The sequence below is a fragment of the Artibeus jamaicensis genome, unplaced genomic scaffold (assembly GCF_021234435.1).
Source record: "Artibeus jamaicensis isolate MK-2021 breed Jamaican fruit bat unplaced genomic scaffold, CSHL_Jam_final scaffold_916, whole genome shotgun sequence".
NCBI lineage: Eukaryota > Metazoa > Chordata > Mammalia > Chiroptera > Phyllostomidae > Artibeus > Artibeus jamaicensis.
In genome coordinates, this window is record NW_026522059.1 from 5,404,651 (window position 1) to 5,430,368 (window position 25,718).

Here is a 25,718-nt window from a genome sequence, read left to right on the forward strand (position 1 = left end):
ATTATCACTGATCTGAACAAAGCTCTGCTATGCGCTGTTGATACTGAAAATGGCCAGAAGATGCTCAGCGGGATGCGGGGCTTCTCTGAGTTCCTCTCCTGCTTTCGCAGCTAGGGGTGCCGAGTGAGCCCAGAAAAGCATCTCCTGGTGACCACGGTGTAGCCAGCTGGCCTGACTCAGGTCGCACTTTCCCCTCCCCCCCCACACCGCTGCTGGTCCAGGAGAGATGATCTCGAGTCTTCACCGGGCTCCTCAGCGTGAATGTCACTGATGCGAGCCCCACAGGAAGCGTGACCTCATTCTGCCGCTCAGCCTCTGGTTTCACAGGCTGTTTTTGAAAGGAAACGAGAGCGGTTTGAAAGCTGACTTTCCCAAGAGCTGTGCGCTCTTCTATTCTAGGAAACAACCAAAAGAACAAGAGACGGCTGAAGACAGAGCTTCTCTGCAAACGCCCTCGCGGCAGCCTGTGCGGCATCTCTGGGAAGGAGGGCAAGATGGGATCTCCCATTATTGGGAGATGTCCGCACCTGTTGACATTCTGACGTTGTTTTCAGCTGAAGAACTGCTAAATCCTGGATTTCTGCACTGACTGTCAGACTCAAGAAGCTTCGTATTTCAGTAACTATTTTATTATCTATCAGTTGGAAGGAAGACTGGGAACTCCCTTTGGAAAGAACAAGTACGGGCAAATTATTTTTCAAAACAGATTTGTTGCTTAGAGAGGATCTGTTTCTTGAAAAGTTTTAGAGCTGTAACGGAAGTCTTTTTCAGTGTAGCTAATACTCAGCTAACTGTTCGTGTGGCACCTGTAGCTTGCTACACCTACTAGTGAGCCACAGCCAGGGGACCTTGCCTCCCGCCTCGGGACTCGTTAGCTTCAAATTAAACTTAATGCTTGGGGAAAGCTAACAATGGGTAATTTGGGCTGGACATGTTCATAGTATATTGATCAAAACCCAAAAGGACAAATTATATACTATTACATTACAGTGAAACAAAATTATTTTATATTCCAGACAAATGAAATCTATGAATATGTGAATCAAATGCTTTGATTTAGAGATCAGCCAAGGAATGCCAGAAAGGTCTCCTGACTTACCTAGAGGTGTGTGTAAGCCAGGATCAACATTTTCTTTTCTTTTTATTTTAATTGTTGTTCAAGTACAGTTTTCTGTCTTTGACTCCCACCCCAGCCCACCCACCCAGCCCTCCCCCCATTCCCACCCCCCCCAGTTTTTGTCCATGTGTCTTTTATACTTGTTCCTGTAAACCCTTCCCCTTTCCCCCTGAAATTCCCTCCCTTTTCCCCAGGATCAACATTTTCAAACAGGTTTTGTGTATAACTTATTGGAAGAATCGATCTAGAGCTATGGAATTATCCTGGTTTAATTTCATGTATCACAGTGACAAAAACAATGCATTACTAGCTATCACATTTTAAAAATGTGGATAGAGGTGGGGAATCAGAAAAGCCTCTAGTCCTACCTTATAAAGCTGTTAGGATAGTGATCGCTACAAGTTTAATAACTTTCAGAAGGCAGACCTCTGTGATGAGTGGTGAATGATCCTAGTTTACATCATTTGCACATTCAAATGCGCGTTTCATTTGTAATTGAGAATGTAACTAATACGTGCGTGGGAACTGAGTTTTGAAATCTGCCCAGTGGCGTGTTGTTTTTTGTGCAATGCCGCTCAGGAATGGGCATTCCTGAGAACCAGCTGATAACAAGTACTGCACCGAAGGCCGCTGGCCCTTTCTGTGACCGCCTGTCAAAGGTTCAAGGTGCTGGACAAGAGACAGGCGCCAGTCCCAAGCATTATTTGAAGCTGGATAATGAAGTGGATGTGTTTCAAATGATGAAACTATACGTAAGTTTGTTTAGAGGGCTCTCGAATAGATCTTTTTTTTTTTTCAGATTTCTTCATCGATGAACTTATTTTTATTATTTTATTTTGATTGTAAGTCAACCTTTGCAAGTCTAGCTTTCCCAAAGAATATGTTGATCTTATTTACAGCAAAAAATTACTTAGATGCACAGAGCCAGACGGTGGAGAATGTAATACAAAATCGTAGAGGCAGGCCCAGCCTCAGGGGCCCTTCAATCTGGTCCCCAGCCTTCCCTCCTATATCTCCGAATTATTACAGCACAGGGATCTGACTGGTGCAATTAGTAGATGCCATCTGTTTTGGCATCACTTTTCTATTTTTAATGTGTAATCCACCTTTTTTTTTAACATCTTTTGCAGAAAAATCTGTGAAGTTTGAACCAGCAGCTTTCCCGAAATGTACCGAATATCTCAACTGATGTCAACACCAGTGGCAAGTAAATGTGGGCGGATTGCTGTACGCAATTATCTTCTGAATGATTAGACTCCTTTTAGCAATTTCCTCGCTTTGATTTTGCTGATACTCATACCATTAACCATCTGTCAGAAGCTTGTGCTTCTTAAATGCCAGTGTTCACTTTGGCAATGATCTTGGCTTCATTTCTTTCCTTGAGAGAAATGTGGTATTTTTCCTTTTACTAGAAAAAAAAAGCAGTTTTTTTTAGATGCCTGTGCACAAAAGTGAAAGGAGATTGTTTATCAGCTACTATTAAGATGCAAAACTGTTTGTCTATAAAAAAAATACTAAATGATTTTGATAACTCCTTGCAGAAAATAGGGTGTAACTTGTTGAAACGGTAGTGGTTTCGAGTTTCTTCCTTCCTCTTCTCATTTTCTTCTCCAACCCTGCTTCTGCCCACCCCCCTCACACACCTACTATTTTCTCCGTATAAATCAACCAGCCCAGGCTGAATGTCTAAACTCCTTCCTTTACTTAGATATTGTCAGTGATGGAATCAAGTCTCACTGAGCCTGTCTAGTAGAAGCATGCATACCATTTCTGTATAATATAAAATTCTGTTTCAGAGTTTAGAATATTAATTGACTACAACTTTCCCCAACTGAGATCTGTTGCCACACTTTGGGTTAAACTGGAATGACTAGGTGGATTGTTTTGTTTCTTAACTAAGAATACCCACAGGCTTCATACATTAGAAAATCATTCATATAAAACAAAACTTTACTTTTTTCCCTCCACGACTGCCTTTTGCTCATTACTTTACAATAGAAGTGCCTTAAAATACACGAATCAGAGAGATTCTGATCAGAAGACTGAAGTCCTCAAAGTACTGAGTTAAGCTAAAATAATCTGGGCAATTGATTTGGGTTTTCTATAGCTTCACACAAGATGTTGTTTCCTCCTTGTCATGAATCAGTTTGATGCTAATGACTTATTATTGCCTCATCCTGCACCGAGGGACCTTGAAAGGAGTGCTGATCAGGGGAAAAAACAGAGGACAGAAACCCGTAGAATATTCCTGGCTTCCCGTGGAGGCCTGGTGACAGGTTGGGTCAGTGCTGACTTGCTGGATGGCCACGCCAGTCAGAGTCTCTGCTGAGGCTGGACATCAGCGGTCCACACCTTCCCCACAGCCTCCGCCTTTTGCCCCGTGCATGTGGGGTGAGGGGGACAAATGTCCAGTTCTCTCTCGTTTGCTTTTGCAGGTTCTTCCGAGTCCGACAGAAAATATGCCAGAGAGCTGTCTCCCACGTACATTTTCCCGAGGTATTCCACGAGGCTCTTCCCAAGAGAAAGCAATCAAATTCCTTTCCCACACGCATTATTTTGTTGTCTTCCTGGCGTAAAACCATCAGTTCTAGGGGTTGTCCGGTCAGGGATGGGTATATATTTTCACTCTCATCCACATAGAAAAGGAAGGCTTGTCTAAGCTAATAATGGATTTTGGGGGGAGGGAGGTGTGAACGTGTAGGCAAATGTGAATTGTTTGTTGGTTTCGTGAGTGGCGAAACTACTGAATAACGACATGCGGTTACTTTTTCTCAAATTTACATTCTCTTAAATATGCTTTTTCTGTCTTGCTTTACAAAAGCGACAAGATTTTATACCAGCGCACAAGCTGGCCAAATTTCACGTTCCCCTGAAACATGGAGAGTCTACCATTTCGCTCAGTTTTCTGCACTGAAGTCTCTAGAGCTCCCTTCCTTTCTCCCCCTCCCACCCTGCGGGTCTCTGTCCGTGGTTTACTCCCTGGGCAGGCACCAGCTGGACCGTGCACCGGCGTTGGGGCCTGCCCTTCTCGTCCGTTCTCAGCCTCCTGCCTCTACCCGTGAGCCAGCCCGGGGGGAGCAAACAGGGCCTGTGGAGACGGTACGTCCTTTCGCGTCGGGTGGACCAGGGCGAGGATCTGAGCCCTGCCACTTACCAGCTTGTAAAGTATCCAAGTCGTTTGCCCTTGTCCAGGTCATTTTGTTCCCCTGCTGCACAATGAAGATAATGTGACTTAGGTTTTAGGGAGGTTTGTCCGAACCAGATACAGAATGAAGGATGGGCCAGGCCCACAGTGACTTTTAATACCAAAGGATGCCCATTTAAAATAGTATTAGTAAAGTTAGTGCATGTGTTAATTATGAACAGGCTTTTGAATTTAAAAAGGTATCCGAAATTCAGTAGTGCATGAGGCTGCCTTCCAGTCGTACGGACGAGTGACCATTTTTTCAGACCTAAGACACACACAGGTTCACGTACCTAAACAGGAGACTTCCCCGACACTGGGTCAGGACAGGTAACCGCACGAACATTTGTGTGGTCGACGCAGAGAGGAACTGGCAAAGGCCAAGGCTGGAGGGATCTCGTTGGCTGCAAGCTCACCCTGTGACTCCTATGTGCCAGAGGGCCTTGGAGTTATAACCCATCTATTACTACTATGAACTCCCAACACCCCAGACAGGCTGTTCTGCCCTTTTCCATCAAAAATGGGTCAGTGTCAAGGGTGTAGGTGCACTGCATGTGAAGAAAGGGTGTTTGGAACAGAAAGAAGCCCCAAATGTTCTCTAGTCCGCGCTCCCACAGGTGAGGAGATGAAGCGAAAATTACTGGCGATATCCTTAGCTTCGCCAAAATAACCGCCGTGAACACAAAGAGGCATTTTCCTTCACGGTGACTAGAGATGTGGATGTTGTGTGACTGGGTGTCCTAAACAGAGAATCGAAGGGCTTTCCTTCTTAATCGCTTCACCTTTGTCACCCAGCCCCCCGGCCCCCTTCTGGCAACCATCAGTCTGGACTCTGTGTGTTTCAGTCTGTTTCTGTTTTGTTTGTTCATTTACTCTGTTCTCTAAATTCTACATGTAGACGAAACCCTGGCATTTGTTTTTCTCTGACTGGTTTATTTCCTTCATCATTAAAGCTTCTAAGCCCATCCATGCTTCAAATAACAAGATTTCACTCTTGTTATGGCCGAGTAACATTCCACTGCATACATCTTTGTCCCCTCTTTAGTTTGGCCTGTGACTTCCTGGCTGGTGACAGCTCCTTTGACTGTGGCTCCACGGACCCCCTGACGGGCTCCTACCTTCCCTGTCGCCGAAGTCCCAGGCTCCTCACCAACGGCTACTACATCTGGACAGAAGACAGTGTCCTCTGTGACAGAGACGGCCACATAACTCTGAGCCCGTCCCAGACCAGTGTGACGTACAAGGAGAACTCGGTTAGGTACGCAGAAAACGCTACAGACAGAAAGCAAAAGTCCAACCCATGCGCCAACGCACTCACGCATTCAGTTATCCATTCAACACGAAGCCCAGCGCTGCCCTGGACTGCGGGAGCTCACGGGCTAATCAGGGGCACGTAGAGCCAGCATGGAACAAGCAGAAGCAAGGCACTGATGGGGGGCCAGGGTAGAAGTCCGCACAGGGCGAAGTGAGGGGAGAAGGACGACGGCCACGTTTACCCCAGCGACAGGTTAAGACAAGCTTCCTACTGATGATGGGGACTGATGTGAGTCTTGAGAGAAGGAGGACGTTAATTAGAGTAGACATGGGAAAGGAGACTTCGGAGAGAGTTCCGAGCACCCCTGATATAATTCTGGGAATGGCAAGTAGTTTGGTAGAAATCTAACTCAGGATGAAAAAGGCCAGCCGCCCAAAGACGGGGCTCAGAGCAGGGGCTAGGCAGAGGGGGTCGCACTCCAGGCTAAGGAGTCTGGGATTTATTTCGTAGATGAAGAGGAATGTGCCAAAGTGTCAAATTTCTCCTTAGCAAGATAACACTGAGTACAATTTAGAAGATGGGTTGTGGGGACTGTGGATGTGTGTGAGGAGTCAAAATCTTTCAGGAAATGCACACAGTCACGTCACCCCTACCCGGTCCCCTCGACATACTTCGGTGATCTCCTGTTGTTCGAACTTTAAATGCCAACTCCTTCACGTAACATTCAAGGTTCTTCATTATCAGCCCCCCCACCTTTTTTCACCTTTCTAGCCTCAGTTCCCAGCGTGATCCAATCTGGGACCTACTTGTGCCTCCGGGGGCAGCTGAGGTCACCCTGTGCAGCTCAGAGCCTGGCCGCCTCACAAAACCTCCCTGGACCCCAATGAGCACCGCCCCTCCGTGCTCTTGCAGCCGGTGCTCCCAACTAGCAGCGCCCCCCAGCAGTTCCGTGGGCGCTCCCACCCCCGCCCCAGCACAGTGATAGAGCAGAGGCTGTGGAGCCGGATTGCCCGGGTTTGCTTCTCAGACAAGTTACTCATCCTCTTTGCCCTTCAGTTTCTCAACTGGAAAAATGGGATAAGAATGGGACCTTCTTCACAGGGCCATTCTGGAGATAATGTGAGTTACTGTATGTAAATCACTTGGAAAGACACCAGGCACAGAATACGTTCTATGAAAGCATTAGCTCTGTATCTGCATTTTTCCTTTCTCATACTAAACTGTTTGCACCCAAGGTTTTGTCTTTTGTCTTGCTATCCTTGACATTGACCCACACAGAAACTTAGGAAACGTCTGTGGAATTGATAGAGAGAACAAATAACGTGAGCTTTGAGGACCCAAATTGTAGCGATGTGCTCTGTTCATCAAATCACTTTCACTGGATTCTGTTTTGACCTGAGGTTCATTATCCACCATATGACTTTCATTTCTCTCCAGGATATTTAGAAAGAAAAAGAGAACTCGCCGCTCCTTCTCTTCTCTCTTCAACCTCAGAGCCTCGAAATCCTGGCTGCACGGGAGTATCTTTGGTGATGTCGACTCTTCCCCAGGCGAGGACATCTGGTTGGAGGGAGTCAGCAGGCTGGACATGCAGCATTGCAACGGAAATGGTGAGTCTGCATCTCCTTCTCCACAGTGAAATATTTCCAAACAGGCAGCAGCAACATTTGGTCCTGGGCCAATGTAAGATCCAGACACGACAGTCATTTTGATGGACAGGGTGGACCACGTGCTAAACACTCGTCTAAGTTCTCTCCAGTACTTACATGATGCAAATACATATGTGCTTGTGTCCTGCAAAACAGACTAAAATTTAAATGTGTCAATTAGTAAGTAAAACCTGGGAAATATTTGCACACGTGCAAGGTGCCTTTTCTATGTGGGGTATGGGTGGAAAAAGGATTTTTGGAATCCAAATTCAAGTCCTAGTTTGAGCACATTCTGGTAGTTACTTAACTTGACTAAATCTCAGTTTCTTCATTTTTAAAACAAGATATGTGTGCATAGTGTGATAATATATTTATAGATTATCACATATATCAGTATATATGATACTAATATAAGAAATATCCTGTTAAAATATGCTGGATGTATATATTAGATATCTCATATATGTGTATTATACAATACATATTATTTGATAATATTCTATGTGAATATGTATATATATAATATATAGGTATATAAAACACAGTAGTGGAAACTCAAAGCATATTTCAATATTAAGTGGGACAATAAGCATCAGGGATAGTTCAGTGCATGGTCCCCATAAGTTATCATTGGTTTTTTTTACTAGGAAGGAAGCAATGACTATTCACTGTGCACCTACCATCTGCCAGGCACTGCACTGGGTCTGGAGGTGCAGGGTGAATAGAAACAACGTAACCCTTGTTTCTGGTTTACTGGGTCGGGGAGTGGGGTTCGGGCCTTTGTTAAATAATTGCACAAATACAAAATAATAATTGCGGAAAGTGCCATGAAGAAAAGTCATGTAATGTAATGGGAGATTTGCAACAACACAGAGCACATTTTATTCTACACCCATTCTACAGAAGGGAAGACTAATGCAGATTAGATACCTTTCATGGGGCCCCACACCAGTAAGTAGCATAGCCTGGATTCGAACCCAGGAGTCTCGAGCAGGTGCTCACTGTGCTGCATCCAAGAAAGACCCTTTGGGGACAATTTCTCAGGCAGGGAAGTGGAAGACCATGGCACCACCGGAGAAAAGAATATAAAGAACTGCCTATAGTCAGCCACAAATCGAGGTGAGATACCACCATTTGGGGCAATGTGGAAGGATCTTGAGTTACATGGTAAGTGAAATAAGTCAGATGGAAAAGGACAAGAACCTTACGATTCCACTTGTGTGTAGAATATAAAACAGAAAGCAACAATGAGAAACAAAACAAACAACCTCATGGACACAGACAACAGAACGGTGGTTACCGGAGGGGAAGGAGGGTGGGGGAGGGGGAGGGGGTCAAAGTACATGGTGGGGAAAGGAGACTAGATTCGGGTGCGAGCACACAGTGGACCACACAGGTGCCGTGTTACGAAGTCGTACACCTCAAATGTACGTAATGTTGTTAACCAGTGCTGCCCCAGTAAATTTAATAACAAGAAACGTAGAACTCTGTGTTCAGCCTCATGAAGCTATTAAAAAAAAATGGCTAATGGCGTGCAGCTTAATAACGAGGCTAGTTCCAGTGTTCTGCAGCCTTAAAGACGTCTCGGTAAATAGGCTGAGTTTGGAGTCTTCAATCAGAAGGCTACACGGAGCTAGCTCATCTCACTGGCCGTCAGCATCCCTGGCAGACTGGCACAAATGTGTATGGAAATAAAGAGCGCTCAGTGCTTTTTAACTGAGTTACAATTCACACATTATACAATTTACCATTTTAACGTGTAGAAGCGGGCGATTTTCTAAAATATACTTACAAGGCAGGTTAGGCCGTCAGGACCACTCTCTAATTCAACAACATTTTCATGACCTTGAGAGAAACCCCACTCACAGTGTCAGTGGCTCTCCATCCTCAAGGGCCCCTCCCAGCCCCTGACAGTCATTGGTCCGCTTTCTGTCTCTATGGATTTGCCTGCGTCAGACTCTCACGCCTTTTCAAGCTGCGTCTTCCTCTCTTTGAGACCCTGCAGCAGAAGTGGCTGCTGACATGCAGACCTGTCTTGTGCCTGTGAAAGTCTGCGTTTCCTGGCTCTAGGCTGGCTTTCTTCTTAGCTCCGAAGCCGTATTTCCCAAAGTGTGGGGTGGGGCAGCCAATGCCTCTGGAACCCAGTGGTGAGGAACAGAGTCTCACAGTGAGAGAGCGGCCGGCACTCCTCCGGCAATACTGCCAAAACCAAGGAGGGTCAGTTTGGAGCCTCACTAGCTGTAAGACCCTTGAACTCTGTCTTTTGTTTAAACAATGTTCTTTTAGCAAAGGACAAGCTCAGAGCTTTCTGCTAAAACAGTATTCTGTGCAAATTAAATAAGGTCTCATGTTCATTGTGCTTATTTTTGCATCGATTTTCTCTTTACGGCAGTTAACGGATTGATACAGAGTTTCCTTTAAAGTACAAGACTAAAACGGGACAGTTAGAGGAAAATGGAAAATGGCTAAGGGCAAGCAGGTTCTGGGATGGGGCAAATATTGGGAAAATGATGCTTGGATGACTCGAGCTCGGGATTTTCTATTCGAAAGGCCGTGTTTCAGAGAGATGGAAATTCATGTCTAGTCTTCCCGCAGTTGCCCCTTTAAAATTTTTCCAAACAATTTTAAAGCAATTGGACCACAGCAGAGCTGCACATGCATGAGGTATCTTGTTAAAATTCTCATGGTTTCCAAATATCTTCTAAATATAACAAATCAAACCACCCCCTCCAAAGTCCGTAATTAGTCAACCCAGGCACACGCACGACTTTGAAGCCTCTCGTCTTGGCTGTCAACTATAATCAAGTCTCCCCTGACTCCTTTCCTGAATTTACCCAAGGCCTGCGACTTTGATCAGCAATTTATTTTCCTCTGGAAATGTTGCCTAGTTAGAAGGCTCGAGAATTCAAGATCGTTTTGCTGTTTTCTCTCTAGGCAATGGATGCAATCAAAACTTACTCCCCCCGACTTTCTCCTCATTTTTCAGGCTAAAAAGACTGTTTTCGTTGTTGCCTATTTTGTGGATCCTGAGTCCACCCCTTTTGCAGCTGTGTTGAGACACCTTTCCTTACTGGTGGAGATTCGTTCTTTAGCCAGCTTCCTAGACTCCAGGACTGCCGTTGGGGACCAGTCCCAGAGCCCTGTGGGGATTTGTCCAGAGCCCCGAGAGTCACACTACAAAGGGACACAAGACTCACGCAACGCAGGGAAGACCAGGCAGGGCTAACCACTCTATCTCTGCAGTCCTGGGAAAGAAAGGCAAGATGACCGAGGCCCGCCACCCAGCCTGAGGTCTGCGATGTTCCCCAGAGCTAATGTCTGCCTCTCCATGGATACCTTTGACGGGAACTTCTGTGTGAGGGTTTGTGTCCCCTTCGCTAGTGACAGCAGTGCTCGCCTTCCATAAGAGCACGTGGAGACGTGCTCGGAAGAATCAGACCACCTCTTCAAAACAGGAGTAAACTGCACCAAATCAACCAGGAGACACAGGATGGAACTGGCATCTTCAAATCCAAGGGCCAACTGCTGAAATGTTTCCCACATTGTGATCCTTTCATTTATCATAAAGGGTGGAGAAAAAATTAAATTTCAGTTAGGAACACTGTAAATTGGGGGCAAAAACATGTCTTTTCAGAGAGGAAAAATCCTTGATCGTGTTTTTAATGATAAGATTTTTTTGCGGTTGCCCTCTATAATGCCATCTCTTCTTCCAGAAAAATCTGTGTAGTCTTCCCAGGACTCCACATAGGACACAGCTTTTCAGTTCCTCCCACCGTCAGTGGCAAAGCTCTAAGTTCAGCAGAGCAGGCGGCCTGGGGCAACAGCACGGGGCTATCAGTACCGTTGGCACAGCCTCCCCTCCATCTCTCCAGGCTGGAATGAAGTGCCTCTCGTGAATAATTAACCAGCTGTGGAAGTTCCCAGTTCTTTCTCACATCCACCTTGACTTGACCATGTAGCCTCTTCTCTGTGTGAGACAGCTGTGTTGAGGTATAAGTGATACACGAAGAACTGTTCGTATTTAATGCGTATACTCATCATGCAGTGAGTGTAGACAGATGCGAACACCCACGATCCCATGACCGCACTGAAGGTAACAGACATCCAACACCTCCAGAGCTTCCGTGCGTCCCTTTGTGGTTTGTTTGTTTTGGTTTCTTTGTTTTTTATACGAAGGGCATTTGTCCTAAGATCTACCTTGTTGACACATCTTGAAGTGTATAAAACACCATATTGTTAACAATAGGCAGCACACTGTTCCACAGATCGCTGAGACTTATTCATCCACCAAAACTGAAACTCTGCGCCCTGTCCCCATCCCCCATGGCAACCACCATTCTGCTCTCTGACTCTGTGGAAATGATGATTTCAGGTACCTCCAGTGCTATCTGTCCTCCTCTGACTGGCTAGTTTCACTTAGCATAATGTCCTCCAGGTCCATCCACGCTGTCACAAAGGACAGAACAGTTTTGACGCATTCGCCTACTGATGAACCCTTGGGTTGTCTCCGTGTCCGGGCTGCTGTAAACAGCACTGCAGTGACCAAGGCCCCGGACCTCCTCTGCTGTGCCAGGTGGTCATTCCTGGATGGTCTGCACAGTTTCTTCTCTGCGGCTCTCTTCTCCATGGCAACCGGATGGATGCCTCCGCGTCCAGTGACCGCAAACTGAGGGAGGAGCACTGGGAGGGAGCCTGCAGGTTTGGCAGGGATTCCTACGTCCAAAAGCACCGGCTCACGGGCTCAGTATCCAGGCTGGGCAGGAGGGCTGGGCCACCGGTGGGGTCAGCCCACCAGCCGGGGCCAGGAGGCGGTCCCTCTTGAAGCCTTCTGTTCGGTCAGCTTTAGTCTCTGTGAGGACGAGAGCTGACCTGCTGTCTCCATGGTTACTGTAGCCCCGCATAGCAGGCCTAGGCTAGACCTGGTGCACAGAAACTTCCAAGGTCCCGGCCTGCCCCCACAGAATGCTCCAGTTATCCACATATCTTATTGAGTGCTAGCTGTAAGCTAGGCTATTTGTTGGTGTGGTGACTTTTTCTTCATGGAGATTTTAGTCTAGTGAGAAAGGCAGACTAAATAAAAAGTCACACAAATTACATATTATATAGTATGTGTTTACATAGCAATCACAAGATCACAAATTATCGCCTGCCCTCCAAACGCAGAGAGCAGGGCTCTCCGACAAGACTGAGATAAGAAGACAGAATGTGTGGTGTCCCACTGGGGGGCCGGTGTGCCTGCCCCCTCCATGCTGAGCAGGGCACAGTGGGGTGTCTCTCTGACACCCCACTCCTGGCCATGCAGCGTGTGCCGACTGAAGGGACAGCTGGGCCTGCGCCCAGCCCACAGAGCTGTGCCCTCTCCCGTCCCCTTGCTCCAGCCTCCAGTCTCCTCTGGCGTGGGGCCTTCTCTGGCAGTGTCGCCTGTGGGCGGCCTCGTCTTTCCTCTCCGCTGTTATTTCCTTAATCACTTTGCCCACCCCATGGCAGAGATGTGCCCACACACCAGAGCAGGGAAAGCCTTTTGGACTTTTCCTGATTTTTTTCAGAACCACCTGCATTTTTATTCCATATCGAACCACAGAATTTACATAGAAATGCACAGAGGTTGCCCAGGGCGCCGGCCTCACCCTGAGATGGTCCGTCACTTCACTGGCTGCAGCCTAGGTTCCAAACTCCTCAGCCGGAAGTCCAGGCCTTGGTGACCTGCCCTCCGTCTGGCTTCCCAGCTCCCTGTTCCACTGGGTCCCCTCGGTCACTCAGTCTCTTTGCCCCAACCGCACTGGCACTGACTTCCTTCCCCGAACCCTCGTGCCTCTGGCCTTGGCAGGTCTCTGAACTGAAGATCCTTTTCCTCTCCAGCCCTCCAGGACTGTGTCAGCCGGAGATGCCCTCTCACCTGGAGACTATTGCTAGGGTCACTGGCTGCTGTGCACTGAGTCGCTGCACACGCACGGCGCACATGGAACCCTTCTGCTTTTGCAGGAGGGGATCGTGACGGCTCTCTGACCGATGGCTGGGAGTCAGAGAAGCCGAGAGCAGAGCCTGTGGCAGCCTCCTCTTCAGGCCCCGTCGCACCTGAGACTCCCGGGAAGAGCTCCCACAGCCCGTCCCCGCGGTCCCAGCTGACGGCTTCTGATCGTCTCCCGGAGAAGGTCTTGGATCATTTGAGTGAGTTGGGGTTTTTTTTCAATCTTTGCCACACCCAAGCCATTCTTCCTTCCAGGGCCCCAGAGAGGCGCAGCGATGACTCATGAGCACTTGGGAACTGGCACCAATCTCCCTCAGGAATGCAGGGCGTGGGGTACAGCCAGCGCCCGCGTGACGCACTCACAGAGGAGGTGACTGTCACCTTAAAGGCGTCAGAAGGACCGAACTTGCGGAGTTTCATTTGTTTTAAAAAGCCCTGAAGACACTTAGCAGAATGTTAAGCTTTGCTAAATCTGGGTGATGCACACACAGGTGTCTGTTTTTTATCTGCCTACTTAGCTGTGCATCTGACATGGTCCCCAGGAAGAAGAAGAGAGGGAGGAAAATTATCCTTTAATGCTATGTTCCTGGCAAGGAAAAGTCAGAACTTACAGTCAGTGAGATTTCCTTTCAGGAGTCGGTCTGAGCTAGATCCAGCTAGCGTGCCCCTTAATCTCCAGTTGGCTGATACCAGACAGATCGTGGGGGCACCCAGCGTCACAGTGTCTCTGCCAACGGCTTGCCAGGGTTCCAAGCCCCGCTCCCCACTTGTTAGCTGCACCTCTGAAACAATTCACCTAACTAACCCTCTAAATGTCACATTTTCCTCTGCAAATGGGGGTCATCAGAGTTCCTACCTTACACGGATGAAAATAATTCAGGTAAAGTGCTTGGCATCCTGTGTTATGTATATTAAATACTCACAAAATGTAAAGCTATGACCACATAAGGTTGAGGTTAAACCGGACGATGCATTTACAAAGTCATGGGTGTTCACTTCACTGATGATCTCTTCTCTCAAAGACCTACATGCCCTGCTCCACACTGTTCCCAGGGCAGCTATCAAAAATACATGTTAAAAAGGGGTTTCCAGTTTCCTTTCCAGGTTTTGGGATGACCAGGGAGCAGCTTTCACTGTTCAGACAGTTCCCAGGTGACCAACACCTACTAAGGGTCCATAGCCACCTCCTCCAGGGAGCCCACCATGTGCTCTGGGGGAGGGCATGTTAACTGAGCCCTCTCTGTGCTCCTCTGCTCCCAGCACTCCCCTCTCTCATGCTTGTTTCCTGCTGCATGTTTACCTCTGTGTCTTGCCCACAGGGCTATGAGTTCCTTGAGGACGGGCCCTATGTCCTAGTCACCTTGGATTGCACACTGCCCGCATAGTGCCAGGCAGAGAGCAGGGCCTCCATGCCCGGGATGGGACAATTAAATGCTCTATATCTGTCTTAAAGATAAGAACGGTCAAGTTCAGACGGGTCAAGTGAGCCTGTGCCTGTGTTCTTCACTGTGTCTGGGATGTGTCTCCCACTGACTATAGCTAAGACCCCAACCTCTTCTTTAAGGCTGAAACCAACCCAGACCTCCCCTGTGTGATCTTCTCTGGCAGGTACTTTCCTTCCCTGTGATTCCCTAGCACTCCGCACCTCTCTCCATCAGATCTATTTTCCTCTTTCTTGCCCGCCTAGGAAGCCATGGGTGGGCATGGTCTCCACGGAATTCTGTTTTACCTCCTGCACAGGTGGGTTTTGCATGTGCATTCTGTTCCAGGTGGCAATGCACATGCTAAGGGTGTGAGCACATGTGACATGTGTTTATCAGTCAGGCATGTTTGAGTTCCAGCAGGTGGAAACCCAACTCCAAATGCATTATCAGCAACAGAATTTATTGCTTCACATTAATGACAATCCCAGGCATAGATTGCAGGTGTCTGTCAGGGTCTACCCTCATTCTCTTCGGTGTCAGCTTTATTCTTTAAAAGGCTATTGGCCTGTGGTGGCCCTCTATGGCCCGGCACCTGCTACTTCCCAGGCTCCAGTCCAGCAGAAAAAGACAATAGCCTTCCAGAGCAATGTCACAAGGCCCCGTGCCATTGGTTCTGGAAGGCTCACAGTTGTACCATAAAACCAATCACGGTCAATAAGGACGCAACATTCCAAAGGGCTTGGAGCAGTCCAGATGCTGGAGAGAACTTGGTCTCTCACACGAGCCATGAACAAAGAGAAGGGGGGAGGTGATTCCCATGGAAATTATGGGCACTGCCACCAAAGAATAGCAAATAGGTGTCAACTGTTCTCAGTGAGCTTGCAGTCTAGTGAGGAAAATATGGAGAAATAAAACAGCAATTTCGACTCATCGCAAAAAGAGCACCAGTGGGGACAGCACAAACCATGGATCTTGGCTAAGGGCAAAGGGGGAGTTGAAGGAATCAAGGAAGGCTTCCTGGAGGAGGTCACACTCCAGCTAAGCCAAAACAGGTACTAAGTAAATGGCCACTGATGGAATTGAATCAATGAACACCTTGTCCAAAATTGCATAACTGGTATCTTTGCAGAATGTGAGTTTAAACCCAGTCATCCGTTAATATTCAAGTCTAGTGATCTTTGCAGTTTGTCAAACTAGGCTTGTTTCCATGAGAAAACATTTTCCAAACTTCACATGGCATCAGAGGGGGCCAAGAATAGAAACAGACTTCAGAAAGATGACCGAGTGCTCAGCCGAACCCACAATGACCTGTTAAATGTACGTGTCCACGAAAGACATGCGTTGGCTGTGACGTCGTTCACAATTGCTATACTCTGCATGCCCTGTCTCCAGGGTTCTGCCCACACAGTGGACTAAGTGCATCCTACGGGCTGACTCGGGTCTTCCTTCACAGCATCAATCACAACAAGCAATGCATTCGTAGCAGAGTAATTCCGAGTTTTCAACAACTTGGAAACTTGTTGAAGTGACTTTCAACTGTTGAGAACTTGGGCTTTTGAAGCACTGGCAAAAATAAGTTGGGGTGTGTTTAATGTGGCAACCCTCAAGCCAGCTCATTTCTTTTAGGCGATCGGACTCATCCTCAGGGGTTCCATTGGTCTAACTCATGCTTATCACTGCTGGAGAGTCTGCCGTCGGTCCCACCGTGGCTGGGCAGCAAGGGTTTGCTGATAGCAGAGGGGTTTGCTGTCAGCCCATGAGACATGACCCTCTTTTGCCCTTGAGAGACTCCCCATATGCAAAGTTGCAATTCTCTTTCCCTGCTCCGACTTAGGCGAAGCATTATGTACTGGCTGGATGGGGTTTCTAGATCTTGGCTCTGGCCCCTCAGAGCTGTGTGACCTTGGACAAATTCATCATTCCTCTCAGTCTTGGCCTTCTCATTTCCAGAACTTACGCTGACAGTCCCTGCCTCCTAGGCGTGTTGTGTTGATTAAATGAACCGATGCGTGAAAGCTCTGTGAATTATAAGGCACTCTACAAATTCAGGCGTCATCATCGTCACCGTCGTTGTCGTCATTATCATCACCGCTACATTTCTGACACTCATGCACATCCTACAAACCCTTTCCCCAACAGCAAAGCAAAAGGCAAGCCCCAAATCATTTATGTAGCATAATCATTCACTGTTTTAAGGATACAAAAAATCTAATTATTTGCAGTATTTTTCTAGCATTTCATAATATTATCGTGTTACTTCTGACAGATTGTTTGGGGTGACATACATCTTAAAACTGTTTTTGGTATGTAGAAGAGAAGTTTTAGTATGGTTTTGCTATTCCAGCATTATCTAATCAGCCATGATTTCTAATGCATTTATTTCTACTTCTCCTATTAGAAACCAGTTTGTTGGGAGAGATCTCTTTTCAAACGATTCTGCTTGCTGCATGCTTGATCATTTCTGCATGTGCAAGGTAATTCAGATTTTATTATCTTGTGGTAGTGTTTCATAATTAATGAAGCTGTAATTGATTGATGATTTACTTGCCAAATTCCACAAAGCATTTGTAAGTAGCTCTGTGGTTAAGATTTGTCATTTGTCTATGTACTTCTTCATCTATCACCTCCCTCCTCTCATCATTTCACAGAGCATACAAAAGCTAGCGCACCTTGCTAGAATTGGAGTTTACTATGTATCATCCTTTGTTTAAATCCTCAGAGACTCTGTTACAAATATAGACCTAGTACCTCTTGCCTGGAGTTCAAGGGCACTTAAAGTTCCCACTAGGGGACTTAGGGTCCTGCTGGGACCCCACCTTTTCCATTATATTTTTATATCCTAAAATAAACTATCTCTTCCAGGGATGCCTACTCAGCATCTCAGAGCACGAAATGCTCTTCTTGCCTGATCACGACGATGTTTGTTCTACCCTCTGTCAAGCATGTCCCTCCTGTCCTTTCCTCGCTCAAGTCTCCAGGCCAGTGACCACATCCCTTCTGTGCTAAGCCCACCTGTGCCGCCAGGCCTTGGCACTTGCTGTTTGCTCTGCTGCCTCGAACGGTCTTCTCCAGAAAGCCTTATAATGTATGTCCTTCCTCTTCTCTGGATCTGTTCCAATGTCACATCATCAGAGAGCCCTCCCTCCAGCACCCTGTGTGGTGCATACCGGTTCACTTTACTGTTCTCTAGAGCACTTACTGTGTGTTTGCTCGTATGGATGTTAATGACCTGTCTCTCCCTGTGAGGATGTGAGCTCCCTGAGCGCTGAGACAGGTATGTCACCTTCACTCCTGCAGCGCCGGTGCCAGGGGCTGGTCGGTGTGTGTCGAGTCAGTGAAACGGGGAGGAATGGTACAGTCCTGGGGTCTTTGCAAGAGCTACTTGCTCTCAAGTCCCACCTCTCTAGGGGCAAATACCTCACATCTCTCAGGGGAGTTGTGTTTTCAAGTTCAGAGTCCTGGATCCATACCTTGAGATACTAATTTAGATCTAGTGAGACCCAACATTTTAAAAATGAGCTCCCCAGATAATCACGAGGTCTGAGGAGTATTTTTAGATCACAGTGGGACCAGAGAAGGAAAATGGGGGACATCCTGTGGTTAAAATTCTGCCTCCTACACCACGTGGGAGGGTCACATGTGCTCAGAGTGATGTAGCCTTGGTGGAAGAATTGATGAGGAAGCGCTTTATGTGACTCGGCGTTTCCCAGACGGAATGACCATGGAACCCTTTCCTTTATCTCCCGGGGCTGTTCATGTAACCTTCTCTTAGGTGAATTTCTGTGGATACTCCCCCATTAAGAGGGAAGCTTAACTCCCCATCCCTTGAGTGTGAGCTGCATTTAGAAACTCGCTCCTGAAGAACATAGTATGGAAAGAGGAAACAAGGTAGCTTTACAGCTGAGAAATCTGACAAGGTCGACCTCACATGGTCAAGGTCAACATCAACACAGTACGTTATGCTGACAGCATGTGCCCTTGATATGATGCGGTAAGAATGGCACCTCCCCTCGGTGGTGCCAGACCCCAGGCTAAGCATGAGAGGACAGTCTACATGCGATTTGACCAGCAGTCCTCACAACCGGTGTGGTCATCAAAACCAAGGAGCGTCTGAGGAATTGTCACAGCCCAGAGGACCCTGAGGCAACATGAAGACAAAATGTGCCGTGGTGTCCTGGACGGGATCCTGGAACATGGACAAATCAGGGAAAACTGCAAAGTCCAAAGGAAGCACAGAGGAAAAGGGCAGCGAGGGACCACCGTTGGCTCCTTAACCACGGCCGCGCAGGTGCATTACCAGGTGCTAGCGATGGGCTTGGCCACACGAGGGTGTATGAGAACCCTCCGTGCTATCGTTTGCAACTTCTCTGTACGGCTAAGGCTATTCTAACACAAGAAGCTTATTTAAGTAAGCGATTGGTTGAAAAAGAACTGGTGCCCTGTTCCCATGGGCAACAGCGTGGATGGGTTTCATAGGACTGTGTAAGGGAAGTACGACAGGCACCAGAGTCTGTGGGGTTGCGTACGCATATAAACCTCAAGAGAAGGCAGATGAGTCGGTTGTTATTCGGATGTAAGAACGGGGATCAGTTCGGGTGGATAGAGTGGGATGGGCCAGCAAAGGAAACCGCACAGGGTGCTGGAAATACTCTGTGTCGTGATTTGGGTAGCAATTATAGGGGCTTAGGTAAAAAAAAAAAAAAATGCACTTTATATGCTTTAGTGTACCTTTCCTAAAGCTCAACTTCAATGAATAATTTAAATTAGATTAAATAACTTAAAATGAAAATGCTCCATTTAAAATGCATGTACAGGTGTCTAGATGGATACACATCAGATTTGCGTAATGGCTGCTTCAGGGTGATGGGATTTTTTTTTTACCTTTTTAAAATTTTTATTTAGTTATTTTTCAAGTACATTTTTTGTCTATTTCTTCCATCCCAGCCCCCCCCACCCCCCGTGATGGGATTTTTTATATTTTCCTTCCCCCCTTTGCATTTCTTTGTAATCTCTTTCCATAAGTCATAGTCCAAACATGAAAGCAATAAAAACACTAGTCTTTAAAAATAAAGGGAAAAAAAAAAAAAAAAAAAAAAAAAAAAAAAAAATAAATCCACCCTGCAACAGAGTCATTCATCTGATTGGCAAAACCCCAGATGCTTAACACACTTTTGGGCAGTAGTCACACACATTTTATCCTTTGTTTTTTTCTAGAAGTTTTATACCTTCGTGGTTCATATTTTGAGTTAAATTTTATGTTAAGGAGAGATTACGCATGCCAGTTCATTCCTTGCCCTTGAATAGACAATTGTTTCAATGCCATTCACTGAAAAGACTCCTTTCTCCACTGAACTGCTTTTGCAACTTTGTTAAAAGTCACTTAACTGTCTCCATTTCTGGGCTGCCTCCCCTCTTCCATTGATCTGTATTTCTGTCCCTTTGTCAAAACCACACTCTCTTTGTTACCATAGTTTTATACAATAGCACTGATGAATCCTAACACCACACATCTAGAGTCAGTCTAAGAGAACGTCCCACGTGCTGGGAATGCCTCATGAGACCGCTGACCCTGAGCGCTTCCTTGTTGCAGATGGTTTCTGGGCGGAATGCTGGCCAGTGCCCTCACGTGCTCCTGCATGGTAACTGTTGCTTGTAAGTAACCGTTTCCCAAATGACTCCTCTGATTCCCCTGTTCCATTCCAACTTTGGTCGTTTCAATATATTTTGTCTTTCTCATCCAAGATGTTGCCAAGTTACTGTTTCTCAGCCTCGCCGGCTTCTTCAAAGCCACCCCCTGGGCTAGGAGAGTGTCGTCTGTGTTGTCAGCATCTGGACCAAGATGACCGTCGTCCGAAATCTGGGACTTTGTGCTGAGTAAGGGTGGATGGCACCACTGCCCACAGGAAAGGCCTGGATCGTTTGTCCTGAAGACGACTTCCTGTCAGAGCAGAAATCTAACAATGTCCTCAACCTCTGTCCCAGTTCTTACATGAGAATAGATAGAATTCACTTTTAAGGCAGCGGGACTTAAGAAGTAATGAGGATTTTAAATTTTTAAGCAGTATTAAAGGTCTTATAGATCCAATGCACTGCATTTTAACAATGCCTCCTATGAAGAGAACTCTTTCCTACAGCTTCTCAAATAATTGGCAAACGGCCCATGAAATGGTCTCGTCAGGAACCGTGGTGTCTCCGCTGTCTCTCAGGCACTTAGCAATCCCCCTGCAGGCTGATGGCCACGTTAGCGTATTTCACAGGGTGACTGGGGTCTGGGTGAGAAGCTTTGGAATTCCAAGCAGCCCGCAGAGCACCATCCGCTGCAAGATGGATTGTGTTAATTACCTTCCCTTCAACGTGGCAGCTGGAGGCCAACTCCCGGAGCTGGGAGGCTGAGGTCTGTAATTCAAATCGGTCCTCAGGCCTTTGCTCTGGCACCGTGTCGCCCCTATTTACACACTTTCTGTTAATTCTGAAATCACAGTGACGCCGAGGGAAGATTTATTTTGTTGAGGACTCCGGCCAATATTGATTTACTGACACTTTGAGTGATGTGTCCCTTACTTTTCCTAGCATTCCAGGCTTCTGGGTGCAGGCATTAATATGGCTAAATTTTGTTTAATCTGATAGTTAGGAAATTGGGTCCTGAGGCCACCTGCAAGAGAAACCCTTATTCTTTAGCCCTTGTGGATGAATGACATTCATTTAAAGTTCTTCTAAGGTAGGCGGCCCCTCCTGGGGCTGCAGGTGCTCTCCACCTCCCTGCAGTTGTCTACTGCTCCGCTTTATGGGCCGGGATGTTGCCCCAGGCAGGGCTGGCCGAACAAAAGGCTCTTACCCAGGGAGTCCTTTTGTGACCCAACATTCAGATGCGAAAACATCATTTTTTGTCAGATGGGGTGAATTGTATAAATCCATTCTCTGCGGGTTTGAAGATGAACATGTACCATTAATCTGAAAGACAACACCCTGTGGTAGGAAGCTCCTAAGGAGGGCAGAGCTTCTCAGAGGGCGCCATGGCAACGACCTCTCTAGGGTCAACCGGGGAGCTTGATTAAGGAGCAGATTTGTGTAACCTGAACCCACCCCTTCCCAGTCCAAACTTCTGAGGAGTCTCCACTTTCAACAGCCTCCCCAGGTAATTCCTTGTACATTAACTACGGAAATCTTGGAAAGGTGGTTTGTAAAACCCTGCAGTGGCCTCACTTTACCTACTGAATCTTAATTGAGGCTGTGCATGCTCTGTGTGGGACTGGGTGCCCTGCTCTGCTCTGCAGCTGCAGATGTTTATGGTCTCTGGCAAGAGTCAGACTGTATTGCTAGGTGACAGGGTTGCACGCCAAGGCCTTAAGAGTTCAGAGCCTAATGACAAGAGCATGGGAAGGGCAGAGTGAAGGTGACTTTTAATATGGAATATGGGAAGTGCAAGTGGAGAGTTAGCACAGAGACTATGGGGACACGGAGGGGGGGATGTGGGGGGAGGTTTTTCCAGACCAGGAGTGGGGGGGAGGTGGGGGGGAAGGCTTCTGGGAAGATTCAGTCCCCAACCTGCTGCTCTGAGGTCTGCCCAGCTGAGGTTTGTTCTCTCCTAAAAGTAATTAGGTCTGGACTGTGATGCCATTTCCTCCAGACCGCTCTCATCCACAGCCTCGTTTCTAGGAGATGGCTTCTCTGATTTTTTGTGTACATACTTCCAAGTTGTTCTTCTAAAGAACACTCCCTGCCCACTCCCTGCCCACCACAGACACACACACACTTGCATTTAAGACCTTTGAAAACAAAGACTTTGATTTCCCTTTTGTTTCTATCTCAATGCCTTGAACATTGTACACATGCCATAAATACTCATTAAATTGAATGTATTCGCTGTGTCATTTCTTATTATACCCATGGGCTCTGTGCCTATAGAGTACAGATTTTGCAACCGTCTCCCTCACATATAGACACATCCAGAACCTAATGAGCCAAAGACATGGTAATGACCATCAACGGTGAAGAATGACTCATAAGTCTGTTTCAACCAACAGGGATGAGGCTCCTGGGGGTGGAGGGCAGGCTCTGAATCCAGTTCCACAAACTTTGATGGAGAAGCCCTCCCTCACCTGCCCTGCACGCTGTGTACTTAGGTTAGGTGCCAACCCTTCAGCACTTCATGCTTCTCAAGTCACATCCCTTTTCGTCCCATAATGCAATTCTCATTCAACCACCTTGTTAAAAAAGTCTATGGGTTTGGGACTGCCTTCATTGCTCACCATTGACCAGAGAGTCCCTTTCAAGTGACAGTCATCACAGGTGTCCCACTTGCCAATAATGTGTTAGCATCAGCAGTGTGCATTTTGCAAATGTATGGTTTTAGGGTAACGAAATGGGTAACGTCTGTTCTCTCTACACTTATGTTCAGGAAAGCATGTTTACATAGGTGGTGAATGAGTGGATGAAACGTAGGGAGTGGAAACATGGGAAAAACCCACTTGTCACCCTGCAGGCATCTCAGCTGTAGAGGAGGTGGAGAGACAAGGCAATATGACCGGGTACTGAACTAAGAACCAAGCGGGGACCAGGGGCAAACATGCTGTAGCCTGTCGAGGAAACGGAGAGAACTGAGACCTGCTAAGGCAAGAAAAAAAATACAGACATGTTACTCAAAGCTGAAGCTCCACTTTCCTAGTTACGATCACTCCAGCTCGTTGGTTGGTGTGTACGCACATGTGTGCGTGTGCCGTGATTAGCACCGACACCGCATTTCCTGTGCATGCGGATGAATTATGCATTTCCCCTCTCCTTTCTCTGGTCTAGGTTTGCCAGAATTTGACAAGCCATTCAGGAGAGCCTCCGATGAACGTCTTCAATCTGAATTGCTGGAAATTGTCCGAGTTGCAGCCTGCTTGGAATCAGCTGCTTTACTGGAAGGGAGTGCGCAGATAGATACTAGAGAAATACCTTTTTAAGCTGCTTATGGGATAATTTAAAAAATCTCAGTTTTGCCCTCATAATATGTTTATGAAAGTAATATTAATTCATCCTCCCCTTGCCAACACTAGCAGGGGAAAGGGAAATGGAATAGAGAACACAGCACCCAGGGAAAATATTGTCCTTTTATTCCCTAAGGCCATGGTGCTCGAGCATTAATTTTTATTTGAGAATTCTAGGGGACACTTGTAACGAGGCAGATTCCTGGGCCTGCCCACATGGGCTTCTCCTCACTCAGCTGAGTTAGTTGAATGAGGAAAGCCAGTTGGTACTGGTATCACCACCAATACCATCTTGAAAGTAAACAAATGCAGCCCGTACTTAAAATGCAACCCAGGCACAGTCATTCTTTTTCCTGAAGGAGCGGCTCCATATTTGGTGGCGATGGTAGCTAACGGGTGATGGAAAATTGGCAGCTCGGGGGCCGTGTTCAGGAAGGTACATTCTCCTTCTGAACCATTGCCTTTACCAAGTGTTCAGCCTCATCGGGGCTCCTGAGAACGTTCCGCTGAAACCGCACTGAAGATCCAACACAGAAGACTTCCTTGAGGGGAAAAGAAAGGCGAAACCCCAGGGCGCTTTGAGAGACGCGGCAGTGGTGCCACGGCAACACCGGCTGTGGGTGGCAGACGGCGCCCCCTTGCCATCCCTCTGGCTTGGGATACGTTCCCGATCGTGCCTTGCCATTCAAATTTGCTCTCTGTGACGTTCTCTGAGTGGAAACCTGTGTGGAGAAATTGCTTAAAACAGTCATGTCAAAATATCAGTTCTTATGTTGTTTGTATGTAGAGCATTTTGGGTTGAAAAGGATGGTGTTCTTCTGATAGATGGAGGCAACAGCAAGTTACACATGCGTGTTGCAACACGAGCCATCACGGAGGGGAGTCGTTCACAGAGCACTATATATCAGTTTCTCGTAACTTCTGAAACAGATGGCCACAAGCCAGGGGCTTAAACTATGTGAATTCGTTGATTTATGTTTCCAGAGGTCGGGAGCTAAGCTCAAGGCATCGACGGCCCTGTTTTCTCTCGGAACGCTTTGGGGACAGACTTCTTCCTGCCGGGCTCTCCCGGCTGCCTGGCTTCGGTCTTGCTACTCCCGTGTCTGGGTGGCCCTCGCCTGCCTCTCCCTCTTGGAACCTTGTCATCCGTCTAGAGTCCCCTGAGCCCTCACCGCCACTTGGGAGGCTTTCCTCGAATCCTCCAAGATGATTGACAGGCTTCCTCCCTGTTGCTGTGCCCTCTGATCTCAGCTCCTCCTGGACGTCTCGAAGGGTTTGCAATTCTTGTTTGCGGCTTCCCAACTAGTTGTTGACTGTGTTTGAAGACCACGTGGTCATCACGGCCCCAGGCTCGTCCAGGTCTTCACGGCCCCTGCTCTTCCGTTACTACTAAATCCCTAGAATTTCTCCCCAGGTGTTTTCCGGAGTGTCCAACGTGGCCAGGCTGGGGCTTTCGCTCCGGAGGGCGAAGCGCAGGGACAAACGGTTGGGCAGCTGTTGGTGTGCACACTAGGACCGTGCCGCACGGCCCTGGCAGAGTCTCAACGGGTTTCATGTTCACAATTCTGCTCTCCTGGCTTCTCAAAGAGGCTGGGGTTTCACTGTCTGCTGGCTTTGCTGTCTCACTTTGTTAAATGTTAGTGGGGGGGGATCCACCAGTCAAATTTGACTTCGGGGTGTCTACAAACCTTTCCCGACCTTTACATGCATCAGGACATTCTCGTTCTTCACTCCGACTGCCGCGACCTTCAGGAATGTCATGGTGCCTTCCCTGCTCTGGAAACAGCTGACTCTGGAGGAAGACATACAGCTCCTTCCTCTCTGCTGGTGGAAAGGCCTTCCACAGTAGGGCAGTCCATGGCCTTGGCCTCCCAGCAACTGCCACTCGGCCTAGGTCAGCTGCCAAGTGGTTTATGGTCACATGGGCACCTGGGTTCCCTGCTCTCCTCTCCTGGCAACCTTCCAGACCCGGAGCCTGCCAGGCGGCCTGAGGGGTCCATGTCCCCTCTAACAGCATCGCCGCTCTGTGTACAAACGCTGGGGTTCATGGGGGAGGCTAAATGCAGATGGACTACTTTCACTCTGCTGTTAAAGTTCCCATGTGGACAAAGCAACTGTGATTTTTAAGCTTCATTTAAAGCTTTATAAAGAG

General features: G+C 47.4%; 1 protein-coding gene across 11 annotated transcripts; it reads left to right on the forward strand.

Moving 5' to 3' along the window:
* Positions 1 to 359: 359 nt before the first annotated feature.
* On the forward strand, positions 360 to 25,010 carry TMEM71 (transmembrane protein 71). 11 transcript variants are annotated; one of them, XR_005085481.2, is made up of 10 exons: positions 360 to 679; positions 2,248 to 2,330; positions 3,553 to 3,613; positions 5,347 to 5,559; positions 6,994 to 7,166; positions 13,188 to 13,373; positions 16,996 to 17,071; positions 20,188 to 20,249; positions 20,340 to 21,732; positions 23,391 to 23,455. XR_005085481.2 is itself a non-coding variant. In XM_053661143.1 (10 exons), exons 3-10 carry the CDS (start codon positions 2,285 to 2,287, stop codon positions 23,540 to 23,542), a joined length of 969 nt encoding a protein of 322 aa, XP_053517118.1. In that variant the 5' UTR covers positions 360 to 679; positions 1,017 to 1,105; positions 2,248 to 2,284; the 3' UTR covers positions 23,543 to 25,010. The 11 variants fall into 11 exon arrangements, 9 of the variants coding, with proteins under 9 accessions (XP_053517118.1, XP_053517120.1, XP_053517119.1 ...); XR_005085480.2 differs by lacking the exon at positions 23,391 to 23,455 and adding an exon at positions 23,080 to 23,373; XM_053661143.1 differs by lacking the exon at positions 20,340 to 21,732 and adding an exon at positions 1,017 to 1,105 and having other exon boundaries at positions 23,391 to 25,010.
* Positions 25,011 to 25,718: the final 708 nt, after the last annotated feature.